Source organism: Nelumbo lutea, chromosome 2 (genome assembly GCF_056320005.1).
Source record: "Nelumbo lutea isolate HS-2025 chromosome 2, American lotus-T2T, whole genome shotgun sequence".
In the NCBI taxonomy this organism is placed as follows: domain Eukaryota; kingdom Viridiplantae; phylum Streptophyta; class Magnoliopsida; order Proteales; family Nelumbonaceae; genus Nelumbo; species Nelumbo lutea.
In genome coordinates, this window is record NC_142685.1 from 59,823,651 (window position 1) to 59,838,337 (window position 14,687).

The 14,687-nt window shown below is 39.4% G+C and overlaps 1 protein-coding gene across 2 annotated transcripts; it reads left to right on the top strand.

Moving 5' to 3' along the window:
• Window positions 1-14,479, top strand: VTE5 (phytol kinase 1 VTE5). 2 transcript variants are annotated; one of them, XM_088972854.1, is made up of 6 exons: window positions 1-502; window positions 13,291-13,358; window positions 13,478-13,609; window positions 13,750-13,865; window positions 13,942-14,056; window positions 14,145-14,479. In XM_088972854.1, exons 1-6 carry the CDS (start codon window positions 71-73, stop codon window positions 14,371-14,373), a joined length of 1,092 nt encoding a protein of 363 aa, XP_088828980.1. In that variant the 5' UTR covers window positions 1-70; the 3' UTR covers window positions 14,374-14,479. The 2 variants fall into 2 exon arrangements, with proteins under 2 accessions (XP_088828980.1, XP_088828979.1); XM_088972853.1 differs by lacking the exons at window positions 13,291-13,358; window positions 13,478-13,609; window positions 13,750-13,865; window positions 13,942-14,056; window positions 14,145-14,479 and adding an exon at window positions 7,953-9,111 and having other exon boundaries at window positions 8-502.
• Window positions 14,480-14,687: the final 208 nt, after the last annotated feature.

Here is a 14,687-nt window from a genome sequence, read left to right on the forward strand (position 1 = left end):
ATGTAAGGCTGTAAATTCTGTTCGAACGGCTTTTACACTCACTGAAGCCGATCTCTTCTCGTCTATCTCTATGAGTCAGTCAGTAGTCACAGACGCAGAAGAGAAGGAATACGGTACACAAGGAAGCAACGAGAAGAAAGAAAGGGCCGAGAAAATCATGAGCATCGGACTTGGAGTTGGATCGTCTGCATGTTTTCACTTGAGGGCTTCATTTCATCACCACCACCACCGGTCTAGGCTCTCCGCCGTTGCCCTTCGGCGGCGCGCCGGGATTCCAGTACTTGAGCCTGCTTTTCTTCGTGTGAAGCGAGGTGGTTGTTGGGCTACAGACCTCACCGCCTCCTCATCCTCGTTTTTCAGGGCCCCGCGCGCGCTGTTCCATTTCCATGTCGACCATGGCGCACTTTTGCAGGACGCCGGTGCCACCATGCTCGTTACTGCCGGCGCTTATGCTCTCGTTCTCGCTTTCGATAAGCTTACCATGCTTAATGTAGTCGAACAGGTCTGAGTTCGAATTTTATTCCCCAATTCCACCACTTTGTTCATTTACTGTAGGCATGGTTTCTTAGGCTACATATTTCGTGAAGTTACATGATTTCAAATCTTGATGGGACGACATGCACTGATTGCATTTCAGTTTATCTTCATAGGTTGCACTTCTCTGATATCTCAATTTCCGATATTTTTTTTTTGAGCAATTTCAATTTCCCATAACTCGAGGGAGTGGCCTAGAAACAACATCCTATCTTGAAAAGCGCGGGGGCTGAAACTGAGCTTTACAAAAGAATTGGAGGTTTCTGACATTATGTTTATTCCTGCTGAATCAATTTCAATCTATATAATTGTGGAGGGGCATTTAATATATAACATTCATATTTTCGGGCCTCTCTGAGTTCATTAATATCTGATGCTGTAGTCTGCAGAATTTTTGCATCAGATTGAGTATTCTGAACTCTGAAGTCAGAACCATTTTTGTGGGGATTTACTAGCACGGGTCCGGACCAGGAGAGCAGCCGAGCAGGTTAATATAATGGAAGGGAACTGATTATTTTTTATTTTGTTTATTTTTTTTAAGGGATTGGTAGGGAACTGGGCAATTGTTTATAGGTGTCGAGTCTAGGCTTAGCAAGTCTCTTCTTTGTATTTTAACTGTTTTCTCCTTTAATATTTTAATTACTTCATAGACATTATGATGAACCTCTCATCAAACAGATGGTTCCAGGTAGTTTCAGACTCTGGTTTTGGAGTAACCTCTGACCTGGTAACTAGAAGCCTAAGATGATAAGTCAAATAATCCACATAATGGCTATTTCACCTACATGTGATGGGCAATAAACTCAATATGGTTTCTATAAGGTCTTAAATAACCCAAATAAATAATTTTCTAGTATGGGCTTTAGGACAAGTCTCCCCTGACAAAATTGAAAGAAAAAAAAAAAAAGAAATGCCAAAAGTAGATAACTAATTCTTAATTGAATTGATTCAAATTGCATGAATTATACAAATTGTAAGATTTTTGTAGACAAGGATCCAAACGTTAGATTCAGAATCATATCGTAAATTGTAAGATTTTGAGAATTATGCTATTGGCATCAAATTATTCACCTGACAAAGCTTCTGCTCAGATAAATTTATGAAATGAGAAGATTCCTTGGTGCTTCAGGAATGAATTTAAAAACTTTAGGAGCTTGTCAAGGGGTTTACAGAGAGCATTGTTTCTGGGCTGAATCGTAAAATAACCTAAAGTTTTCTGTTGTTGAATGTTTCTGTATTATGTAAGGGGGTAGCTGAGGCTACCTAAAAGCTGTAACTCTTCAGTCTTCACTTAATTAATAAAGTTTCTGTTGCTGATAAAAAATGATGTCTTTTGTTTCTAGCAATTGTTTTATGTCATCAATATGGATTTTTTCTGCCAAGATTTTTGCTTAGGCATTTCAGGTTAGTTTTAAACATTGTTAGAATAGTTTAAGACTAAGGTTTGGGTCACAATTGAATGCTTGACCCATTACCAGGGCAGGTTGCAGGGCATTAGGGATTGAATGGAAGATGTAGGTGGGTGGGGGGGGGGGAGGGAAGTGTCGTGGCCACAATAGTAGAATTTGATTTAAAATGGTGTAACTATAGAAGAAATAGAGTGAAGGTCTTATATGTTAGCATCTATTAAACAGATATCATGATAAATTTTGGTGAAACTTTCAAAATTTCGTAAACTTTCATTGCATTTGGTTTGAAAAATGGTGAAGTTTCATGCAATTGGAAACATTGGATAATATTTATATGGCATTTTCTGGGCCTATTGGCTGTTTACATCTCCTAGATATTTAACCAAACGGTATTGTGTTTACATAAACATGACAGGATTTACAAGGTAAGAGTTCACATTCCCATCCCTTTATGAAAAAAAAAGGTAAAGAGTTTTCATTATAAAAAACAAAAGACCATACCTAAATTCTTGCTAAGCTATCAGTAGTTGAACTAGAAATTGAACTTTCCAGGGATTATGGAGCATTTGGGACTTGGGAGGAGAGATTCTGGAATCTTCTCTAACAAACTCCAACCTCACAAGATTATAATTGGAATTGACTTGCAGAGAGTCCAATTCCAAAAATACACTGGTCAGAGCAAGAAGTCTTGGCAATTCCAAAATTTCAATATGATATGTGCTGTATTGGGCATATTGTATTGTATCGGTAGAGCCGTAGAGGTGTAATGTGGGCCCACTTTTGTAGGCTGCCTGCACTGTAGTAGGACATGCCAGGCCATGGGCTGCATGATATTTTTAGAAAAATTGAAAAATTTAATGAAAAAGTTAAATTAAATTAATGAGATAGACAATAAATTGAAAAAAAAAGTCTTTAAATTTTATTCCATATGAATTTTGATGTATACAATTGTTTATATATGAAATAATAAAGTGAAAGTAAAAATTACAAGAAAATTAGAATAAAATAGTAATAAATAAAAACTTATATACATATATGTATATTTGTTAATATATTATTTTTTTTATCAGTAAACAGAATATACTTCATTAGATATGAAGAAGAAATTACAGCACAGATTTAAGTAAAAATTTAGAAACAAGAAAACACAACTTATCCATAGTTACAATTTAACCCAAATCTGCCCAAAAAAATTGATCTCTATACACCCCTTGTTTTGCCAAAGTATTTGCATATCCATTTTCTTATCTCTTAACCCACTTGAAACTTGCCTCAAAATCCTTTGCTAAGCGCTTGATTTCTCTGATTAGATGTCTGAACTTCCACACACCTGGGCAACTGTCAACTATCCAAGGAATTACTAATTTGGAGTCACCTTTTATCTCCAAATTCTTAAACCCCTGCTGTTTTGCTAATTTATTAATATATTATAATAAAAATTTATATACATGTGTGTGTCTGGAACAAGTCGTGGGCCTCAAAAAAATTTATATACACGTGCCGGCCCATGGGCCTAAAAATCCCCAGCTTGGAACGAAAATTCATGCTAGGCCGTGCTGGCGTGGCCCACTTCACAATTGTGCATATCGGCAGGGTGTCAATACTCTAAAAAGTCTATTTGAAATTTGGTTATTTCGGGGAGTAGGTAGACCTAAGACCGACCCCCTGACCTATTCTTGGAAAAAAACAAAAAAAAAACTTGTGTATGGTTCAAAGTGTTGATACACCCCTTCCGTCTTTTGGGGTCTATCTATACTTTGAACTGTAACAGATCACTTCTTCTAATGGGTGTTGTAGATGGTCTTTAAAGCACCTCAATCTACTTTCTCTCATTTTATCGCCTATTGGAGCTACTCCTAGGTTCCTTTTATATGACTTTTGTTGAGTGGGCCGGTTTGTCTTTAGTTTGTTTTTATTTAATTAGGAAGTTGTTGGGCCTTCGACCCATTAGTTTTTTATTTTTTAAAGTTGTGACTATTCGGTTTTAGTAGCCGCCCTACTAAGGGCATCCTTGTAATATCTCATATTTAAGTTAAATATAAATATAATGAGGGGCTGACGGCTAGGGTTAACTTTCTCATAACTCTAGTTGACCTCCTATTCTTTTCTTCTTCTCCTTCCTTCTCTACTGCTGAAATCTTCACCTTCCCCCTTTCTCTCACAAGAAGCTTGATTGAATAAGCAAATAGTGATTTCTACTTGGTATTAGAGCAGGTTGAAGGTTCTTGAAGTTGTTCTCTCATGCAGCCCTAGATTGGCCGACTGCATGGTGATTTAAGAGCTGATCGAAGCTCTCAGGTAAGCCCAGTTTTTTGATTTTCTTGATGGATCTGTGTGCCCTGTAGCTGGTCTAGGGGTTTTCATCAGAATCAGGAAAAACTGGAGAAAGGGGAAGAGTCCTGTTTTTGCTAGACTCTTCAATTTTGACCTAGGAAGTGGCGCCCTAGTTTTTTAGGGTTCCTTGGAGTTTTTTGTAAGGGACGATTCAAGTCCCACGTGGTTTGGAGGCTTCTAGAGAGGGCGGTTGTCTTTTCTCTCTCTTCTCCCATCCCATAGAAAAGGAATCTTTTGTTGGAAGAAAGCCCAAGACACCAAGAAAGTTTTGTTGGTTCCAAAAGGTGTCTTGTTTGATCTTGCTGCAATTTTTAGTTATTTTCTTTACCTTTTTTGAGAAGCATGGAGGGCCATAGAGTTGAAAATAAGCCCGGGAGTGAAATGAGACCAGTGAGAGGGGGTGACCCCTTCGGGGCTGGAACCATTATTACAGATAGGTTGGATGGTGCAAATTACTTGGAATGGTCACAATCTGCAAAGATGGCCATTGGGGCTCGTGGGAAATTAGGGTATATCACTGGTGAAAAGGTGAAACCCGAAACTAGCAACTCCCGATGGGTGTAGGAAAATTATATGGTGATGAATTGGTTGTGTAATTCCATGTTGCCACATATAAGTAAAAATTTCTTATGGGCAAACATTGCTAAGGAAATATGGGATGGAGTTGCAGAAACTTATTCACAAAGGGAGAATGTTGCTAGGGCTTATTAACTGAGAAACCGGATTATTGCTACAAGGCAGGGAGATAGATCTGTTGCAGCCTATTTTTCAGCCCTTAAGACCCTGTGGCAGGAGATTGACCATTTGGAGACCTTTGCTTGGGAAACCACCAAGGATGCAACTACCTATCAGAGACATTTAGAGAAGTATAGGGTGTTTGAATTCCTTGCTGGCCTTAACCCTGAGTATGATATTGCACGACAACATCTTCTTTCCAGAGATAGTGTCACTCTCTCCCAAGCATATGCTTTTGTGTCAGGGGAGGAATGCATGAGGGATGTGTGAAGGGATACGCCCAAGATTGCGGAATAAAGGGGGTGAATTTCAAAAACTTTTCTTTCCCTTCAACTGGGAATCGAATTCCCTATTTAGAAAATCATATTTTCAAGGATCATTCTTGAACCATAACCTGAACCAGATCTGAACCAAAAGGAGGAGAGAGAGATAATACCTGATACAGAGAAATAATATCTCTCAATGGAGGTGTTCACGCCCAAGGTAGAAACCAAAATCTGCTCCCACTGAAGATGGCGCAGTGCAAGGTGGAGCAGAATTAGTAGTGTCCTTCCTAAGAACCTGATTCTTCCCAAGAATCACCTGGACGGCTTGTGAATGCAACTCTTACCAATCTTTTCTCCAAAAGATTGGAATCAAGATCCAATCTTGATTTCTCCCAAGGAATGGAGATCGAATTGCTATAGGCGGCGACTGCAGGAAGGAGGCGGCTAAAGAGAATTTGCAGGGTGCAGAATTCTCTCTTCTGTGATCTCAGCTCTAAAAGACAAGACTGCTGGTTGTCTGTTGTGTTGTATAAAGGCTGCCGCCCCCTCTTCCTTTTATAGACTTAAAGGGATCAACTCCTAATCCCATTAGGAGTTGCTAACCCAAATCATATCTGAATTAGAAGTCCCTTTAAGATAAGGGATAATCCTTATCTTATCTGTGGATTAGATCAACCAGCTCCTAATCTAATTAGGAAGTTTTCAAATCTAAATCTCATTTAGATCTTGGACTCTCTGAGTGGATAGGGTGTGAGCCCAATCCTATCAGCTGATCTTATCTCAGAATTCGCCCCTTAAAGACTAATCAAATTAGCCCAGTTCGAAATGGGCTTAAGGCCCATTTAGGGTTATGTATTCATTAAGCCTTCCAAACTGCTGCCCAGTTGGGCTTCCTTGTATGGCGTGGGACCCAAACATTGATCTACACATCAGCCACATGGGTTCAGCCCAACCTTTGTTACAAGGCCTGGCCGAATACACTGTTATGGACAATGCACCCCCTGAAAACCCATCAGATGGGCTCTATGGGCCCAACACTTACCCTAAGTGGTCCCTGGGCTAAGCCACCTTGTAACACCCAGGGACTGTGGGCAGATGCAAGATTAGCCTATCAGGTATTATCCTCAATGGTCTTACACTTAACCTCTCAGCCCATAATGATCATACACTACCCGACAAGAGATGACCTCTCCCTCGGCTGCAAGGAACAGTGTTGCACTCTCTCATATATGGATCCCGGGAATTAAAACATTTTGCAAATCATTTCAAAACCATAATATATATACTTTTATATCTCATATAAAATATATTTTGCAAAACAAATTTCAATGATTGAAATCGGCTGTCGGCAGTCTTGGTTTCCATCAGTGAGAGTGCATCCCCGATCATTATCTTTGTTCGACAAAGGGGCTGATCCTGTCATTATGATCACCCACTCAGATGAATTCTCAAACTGTCCCAACATACGTAGGTTTTGACCCCCGCTAAGGATCTCACTGATTGGTACATCAAAGACAGCCCAATCTGACACCTAGTGCAGTATCATAATCGAGTCTAGGGGTCGGTGTAACTTTCCAGTTTTGCCCATCAATCTCCAAGGTCCAGGGCAATATTGGAAATCTGGTCCAGTTCAAAGATTCAATTAATCCTACACTGTATGTGCCTAGGATCTCACCCCGGTAGCTGAGACAAGCCACCCCAATCGACTTGGTGGCACCACAGTGTCAGCCTTGTCAGGATAGGTCTCCCCAGACCGACTCACTGGCTGTGAACATTCTAAACTAACACGAATTTCATTAAGTGTCCAGTTTAAGGGTATTACACAGAAACATACCAAGGGAACATGAATCAAATATGCACTTTTATTCATTTACAATAAATTCATAAAGTACATCATTTTGATTGAAGCTAAGGGCATACAAAACTGTCTAACAATGTGATGATGAAAACCCAAATTTCTGATAAGTCTGCTATGGTAAGTGCTGTGAAACTTAAACAAAGTGGCGGTGAAATCAAGAAGGAAGACAAAAGAGACTTGGTTTGTGACTATTGTAAGAAGCCTAAGCATACAAGATATACTTGCTGGAAGCTTCACCCACATCTTGTGCCGACTAGATTGAGAAATAAGAAGGGAAATGCGCACATGGCAGTTACCTGTGACACTCCGGCCCCTCCTACTACAGCTGCTTTGGAGTCTGTTGCAGCCGTTGTAGTAAGGGCCGAACTTGAGAGGTATGGGCTACTTCTGAACCAGCGGGATACAACTAGTTCAAGTTCAGCCACAAGCGGACAACAAGGTACAGGTGGCACTGGTGCAGTTCAATCTACCTCCTTTGCTCACACAGGTAGTTCACTCATCACTACAAATTATGTTCCCACTTCAGGTAAGGAGGGACCTCCTTGGATTATAGATTCTGGAGCCTCAGAGCACATGACCCATAGCTCCACTATTTTTTCCTCTTACCAGCTTTGTTCTTGCAGAGATAGAATCTCCATTGCTGATGGATCCCATGTTCCTATTATTGGAAAGGGATCTGTCAAGATTAATGATTCTATTTGTTTACCCTCTGTCCTTCATGTTCCCAGATTGAGCACAAATTTGTCATCTGTTAGTAGTTTGACTAAGAATTTGAATTGCTCAATAATTTTTTCTCCTGGACGTTGTATTTTGCAGGATCTGGATTCAAAGAGGACGTTTGGGAGTGGTCGTGAAGTGAATGGAATCTACCTCCTGGATGTTCCCCCTCACCAGAGTCATCATGTTAGTAGGGACAGTGAGTCAGAATCTGTGAGTCAGATTATGCTTTGGCATAATCGTTTGGGCCATTTGTCTTTTCCTTCTTTGAGTTCTTTGTTTCCAAAACTTTTTGAGTCTGTTAGTCTATCAAGTTTGGAGTGTGAAGGTTGTCAACTTGGAAAGCATTGTAGACATTCTTTTAAACCTAGTAATAAAAGATGTTCTTTTTTTGATGTTATTCATTCGGATGTGTGGGGTTCTTACCATGTTCCTTCTATGGGAGACTATCGCTATTTTCTCCTATTTGTGGATGATTTCTCTCGATACTCTTGGATTTACCTGATGAAATCCCGCGATGAAGTACCATCATTGGTGCAACAATTTTATCAGATGGTACTAACACAGTTTGGAACAAGAATAAATGTGTTCAGATCTGACAATGCCAAGGAATATTTTGAAAGACATCTTGCCTCGTACTTGTTAGAATATGGTGTTGTCCATCAGAGCAGTTGCTCCTACAGTCCACAACAGAATGGTGTTGCAGAAAGGAAGAACAAACACATTGTTGAGACCGCAAAAAGCATGATGATCACATCTACAGTTCCGGTTCGGTTTTGGGGTGATGCAGTTCTCACAGCAGTATATCTGATTAACAGGGTGCCTTCTTGTATACTTGGATTCAGCACTCCATTCAGCTTTCTTTTTCCTCAAGGGGAGATGTTTCATGTTCCTCTCAGGGTGTTTGGGTGTGTCTGCTCTACACACATCCTTGGTTCTCACCGCTTAAAGCTTGATCCCAAGGCAAAGAAGTGTGTCTTCCTTGGATATGCAGAGAATCAGAAAGGGTACCGCTGCTATGATCCAGTCTCTGGGAACCGATATGTTACCATGGATGTCACCTTTTTTGAATTCACGTACTTCTTCTCACAGAATCCTTCTCAGGGGGAGTGTTTTGGGGAAGTAAGTCAGTAGTCTATCCCTCTCCCAGTTCCAGTCCTTGTGTCACCTCTTGTGCTTGACTACCACCCGTTGCCACCTACCTTGCCACCTCCTTTGCGCTTTGTTTCTCAGCATTACTCACGATAGAGACTTCACAAGGCGGTTGATTCCACTACAGCAGAACTCACACCACTTCCTGTCGATCCCTTGGAGACTCCAGATTCGGCTGATATGGATTCAGGTATTCTTCTTGATCCCACTACTATTTCAGTTCCCATTGATCCTACTAACTCTGTTACCGATAACCTTGATCTCCCTATTGCTCTTAGAAAAAGGAAGAGAAAGTGTACTGTTCATTGTATTTCACAGTACTTATCCTACAGTGGACTTTCTCCATCCTACCGTGCTTTTCTTCTTCTCTTGATTCAGTGTCTATACCCAAGGGTGTTAGTGAGGCTCTCTCCAAACCTAAGTGGAAGACAACTATGCAGGAAGAGATGGAAGATTTGATTAAGAATCAGACATGGGACATTATGGACCTACCAGAAGGCAAGGATACAGTTGGATGCAGATGGGTTTACATAGTAAAATATAAGGCAAATGGAAGTATAGAGAGATACAAGACAAGACTTGTCGCAAAAGGATACACACAGGCTTATGGCATTGATTATTTAGAGACCTTTGCGCTAGTTGCAAAGATGACCTCCGTTCGGATACTCCTTTCCCTTGCTGTCTCATACTCTTGGTCCTTGTTTCAACTGGATGTAAAGAATGCTTTCCTAAATGGGGATCTGCAAGAAGTGTATATGGATCTTCCTGCTAGTTTCTATAATGATACTGAAAAGGGAAAGATATGCAGGCTTAAGAAGTCACTATATGGCTTGAAACAATCTCCCAGAGCATGGTTTGACATATTCAGAAAGACCCTGATTGATTTTGGCTACACTCAAACTCAATCCGATCACACTTTGTTTGTGAAGCGCAGGGGATCTTTGGTGTTAGTCCTAATTGTTTATGTGGATGATATTATTGTCACTGGGAATGATCTGAGTGAGATTGATAGTCTGAAGAGGAACCTACATAAGGAATTTGAAATTAAGGATCTTGGAGAACTGAGATACTTCTTAGGCATCGAAGTTGCAAGATCGAAACATGAAATTTTTCTCTCTCAAAGGAAGTATGTCTTGGACCTTCTTCGAGAGACAGGGAAGCTTGGAACAAAGGCAATGAGCACCCTTATTGATCAGAACCATAAAATCAGTGCAACAGAAGGTAAACCAGTAAAGGACATTGGGAGATATCAGAGACTTGTGGGTCAGCTGCTATACTTGTGTATGACAAGACCAGACATCTCTTATGCAGTGAGTGTAGTAAGTAAATACATGCATGCCCCACGAGTCTAGCATTGGGAGGCAGTTGACAGGATTCTTGTTTATCTAAAGGGACATCCAGGGAGAGGCATATTGTTTATTGATCATGGACAGTTGAAACTAGAGGCTTATACAGATGCTGATTGGGCAGGATGCCTTGATGATAGGAGATCAACTTCAGGAGTGTCCACCCTAGTTGGGGGTAACCTAGTCTCATGGAAGAGTAAGAAACAAACAATGGTGGCAAGATCAAGTGCTGAAGCCGAATATAGGGCCATGGTGCATGGAGTTTCAGAACTTCTCTTGATCCGTTCTCTGTTAGAAGAAATTGGTGTACAGGCAGAAGAACCCATGATGTTATACTGTGATAGACATTTTATCAAAGAAAGGGTAACTTCTGGAGAAGTCCGTCTTCCATACATTGCTTTTGATCTGCAACTCGTTGATGTTCTCACAAAGGGTGTTGCAAAGAACAAGCTGGAGCATGATCTACGCAAGTTGGGAATGTGTGACATTTACTCCCAACTTGAGGGGGAGTATTGGGTGGGCCGGTTTGTTTTGTTGAGTGGCCCGGTTTGTCTTTAGTTTGTTTTTATTTAATTAGGAAGTTGTTGGGCCTTCGGCCCATTAGTTTTTTATTTTTTAAAGTTGTGACTATTCAGTTTTAGTAGCCGCCCTACTAAGGGTATCCTTGTAATATCTCATCTTTAAATTAAATACAAATATAATGAGGGGTTGGCGGCTAGGGTTAACTTTCTCATAACTCTAGTTGACCTCCTACTCTTTTCTTCTTCTCCTTCCTTCTCTACTGCTGAAACCTTCACTTTCCCCCTCTTTCTCTCACAAGAAGCTTGACTGAATCAGCAAATAGTGATTTCTACTACTTCATTTCTGACCTTGCCCTTTCTAGTTTTACCACTCATCCTTCTAATAAAGTAATTCTGTCACACTTCTTTTTTGTACATGCTGTTTCTTGACTGCCCAACACTTTGCTCCATACAACATAGTTGGCCTTACAACTGTTTCATAAAATTTCCCCTTCAGCTGGAGTGTTATTCGAACTCTTGATGTCCCTTTACATTTTTCCCATCCTGCATGTACCCTAGTATGGAAGAGGTCATATTGGGTTATCTGTGGTCTCCAATCCTATTGTTATTGTATTTACATTGCATATATTCTGTTTAGTACTACTTATTTTAAAACCTCTTGTTTCTTATATGGTTGTCCATATTCCATAAACCTAATTTTGCATTTAATCCCTTGTCAGTTTTATCAATTAATACTATGTCATTAGAAAACATCAAGCACCATGGGACCTCTTCTTAATATCTTTTGTCAATTCATTTATGACTAGTGCAAATAAATGAGGAATTAGTGCTGCTTGAACCTTGGTGAAGACCCATTGTAGTTGTAAAATCTGATTTCTCTCCCATAGGTGTTCAAACATTGATTTTTGCATCCTTGTACATATTCTTAGTTAGGCTCACTGCCCATGTATCTATTTGGAACTTTTTTTTTCCAAAATCCACCATATTACCTCTCTAAAGACCCTATCATATGCCTTCTCTAAATCAATGAAAACCATATGAAGATCTCTCTTCTTTTCTGTTAACTTTTTTTTTAATCAACAGTTTTAATAGAAAGATTGCTTCCATGGTTTGTCTCTTTGGCATAAGCCCAAATTGGTTTTTGATGTACTTGTTTCATGTTGGAACCTTTGCTTAATTATTTTTTTCCCAAATTTTCATAGTGCATAAGTTTAGTTCCATGATAATTATTGAAACTTCTTTTCTGTTAACTTTTTTTTTTAATCAACAGTCTTAATAGAAAGATGGCTTCCATGGTTTGTTTCTTTGGCATAAGCCCAAATTGGTTTTTGATGTACTTGTTTCATGTTGGAACCTTTGCTTAATTATTTTTTTTCCCAAATTTTCATAGCGCATAAGTTTAGTTCCATGATAATTATTGAAACTTCGTATCATTGCCCTCGTTTTTAAATATAGGCACCATGGTGCTCTTTCCATAGTTGTCAAGGTGACAAGGTGCTCATGGAAGGTTGCCTTGCTTAATTGCCAAGGTATTTTATACATGGTGGGTGGTGCTACTATATACTTTTAGATTTTTAATTTTCTGAGATTATAATAAATAAAACAAGCATTATTAAACTTAATTATTCAGTTTGTGAGTTAAAAATATTATTTTCTGATTTGTTAGGGTTCAATCAACATATTCTGTATTGAACCATTGAAAGCTCAGAATCTGAACTGATAAGCAAGGAAGAACCCAAAATTTTGTCCAATCAACACATTGATTATTTCCTCTTTCTTTCATTCCTTCTTTTCTTCTTTTCCTAGGACAAAATTGGGACTCAACTTCTCTAATTTCTTTTCTTTCTTCTATTTTTTTATGAATATGCTGGTTTTCCATATTTTAAATGAAGTTTGTACATTTTTTAAGAAGTGTATAGACAGTTACTGGTGAAAGATGGTTTCTGCTTGCTATGGAACCTAGGGAATTATCCTACAGTTCATGGCTTTAATTAAAAAAAAATTCCATCACCTAGGTGACCTGGCGACAAGGTGCCCCCCTTGTTGCCTAGCCTCACCTTGGTACCTTGGATAATACGGCTCTTTCTTAAACAGCCCATACCAGTAATCCTGCTAATAATTGTAACTTGTACGTGTTTCATCTACAACTCATCTAAGTTAAGGTTGAACCATGTTACCATGGCATTGTTAGACAGCAAACTCAGTATGATATATAACGTAGCATCAATAAAGCTTCCCGAGTTATTTATCAAAAGAAGAAAGCATCCCGAGTTTTGGATACTTTAGATGCAAAGAGAAAATGGAAATATCTAGCACAACAAGATTATATGAAATATACTTTTACTCAGTTTAACACATCTGCCTTGGTTCTCACTTTTTTTTTTAACAGATCTTTATTTCTTCTCTTGTTTAGAGCAGGCATTTAGCAGAAAATTGGTCCATATATTGTCAGGATTGCTTTACATGTTTTCCTGGCCAATTTTCAGGTATCCTCTCATGATTACTCTGAGTTCTTCTCTTCTTGTTAATATGGTCATCTTTCTGTTAGGTATCAGCATTTTGGATTTCTCAACTAACTCAGGTGATCATTTTAATGCTAGAATAGCACTTCAATAATGGCTCGGTTCTTTGCTGCTTTGGTTCCTTTTCTGAATTGCGTAAGGCTTGTTGTTTATGGCCTATCACTAGCCAATGATGAAGGTCTTGTGAAGTCTGTAACACGTGAGGGAAACCCAGAGTAATTTCTCATCTCACCATCCTTAAATATATCTCTTCTTTCTTCCTTTTTTTTTTACCTTTTATTTTTTTTTTCAAATTTTGTGTCTTTTCTTCCAATGCATATCAAATTATCTAGTGTGGGTGTGTTAATATTTGCAGGGAATTGCTTAGAGGTCCTCTATATTATGTTCTGATATTGATTTTATGTGCTGTGATCTTCTGGCGTGAATCTCCGATTGGGGTGATCTCATTGGCTATGATGGCTGGAGGAGATGGTAAAATCTCTGCCCTGGTCCAAATTCTAGTCTCTTGAGGCCCTTCAAGTTGTCTGATTGAGTTGTTGCTTTACAGGATTTGCTGATATCATGGGGAGGAGGTTTGGGTCTCTAAAGCTTCCTTATAACCAACATAAGAGTTGGATTGGAAGCATATCTATGTTTCTCTCTGGTTTCTTAATCTCTATGGGGTAGGTTATGCAAGAAAGTTGTATTGTTCAATATGTATTTTGACTTGAACAAATTTGCTCACATTTATATGGTTATTTTGTGTTACAGGATGCTGTACTACTTTTCTGCTTTGGGTTACTTTCAGTTGGATTGGGTGTGGACAGTGGAAAAGGTAGCATTAGTTTCCTTGGTAGCAACAGTTGTGGAGTCCTTCCCAAATAAAGAGGGTATAGATGACAACATATCTGTTCCTATAACAAGCATGTTAATGTCATACTGTTTTTTCAGTTACCACCCTCCTCACATTGATCCAGACTGTTTGTTTAATTCTTTTTGAGTTGGTTGATGTGGAAAGGTGCATCCTTAGATGGCCTTTGGTGATTATTCCCAGAGTTCCTTTGTTATTGTAGTAATTGAAGCAGGTGAGAAGATTCATGTTGAAACCTGGGGCTTGAAAAAGAGGGGGCTCCACTAGTCTCGACATATCAACACACGTAGTTGCTGCCATGCTTGGGCAAGCCAGGACAAGCTCCACATGTAGGAACTGCCGCTGCTCTGGCCTGCACATGAGGGGTGCTCAGTGTTCTTGAACTAGTTCCCAGCCCCACTAATGCAACTTCAGGCTAGTTAGGGTCCTTCCTCTCGCAGCGG

Coding starts and splice junctions, on each gene's coding strand:
- VTE5 (XM_088972853.1), top strand. CDS start 71: ATGAGTCAGTCAGTAGTCACAGACGCAGAAGAGAAGGAATACGGTACA. Junction 503..7,952: donor TGCTTAATGTAGTCGAACAG/GTCTGAGTTCGA, acceptor TGTATTTTGCAG/GATCTGGATTCAAAGAGGAC.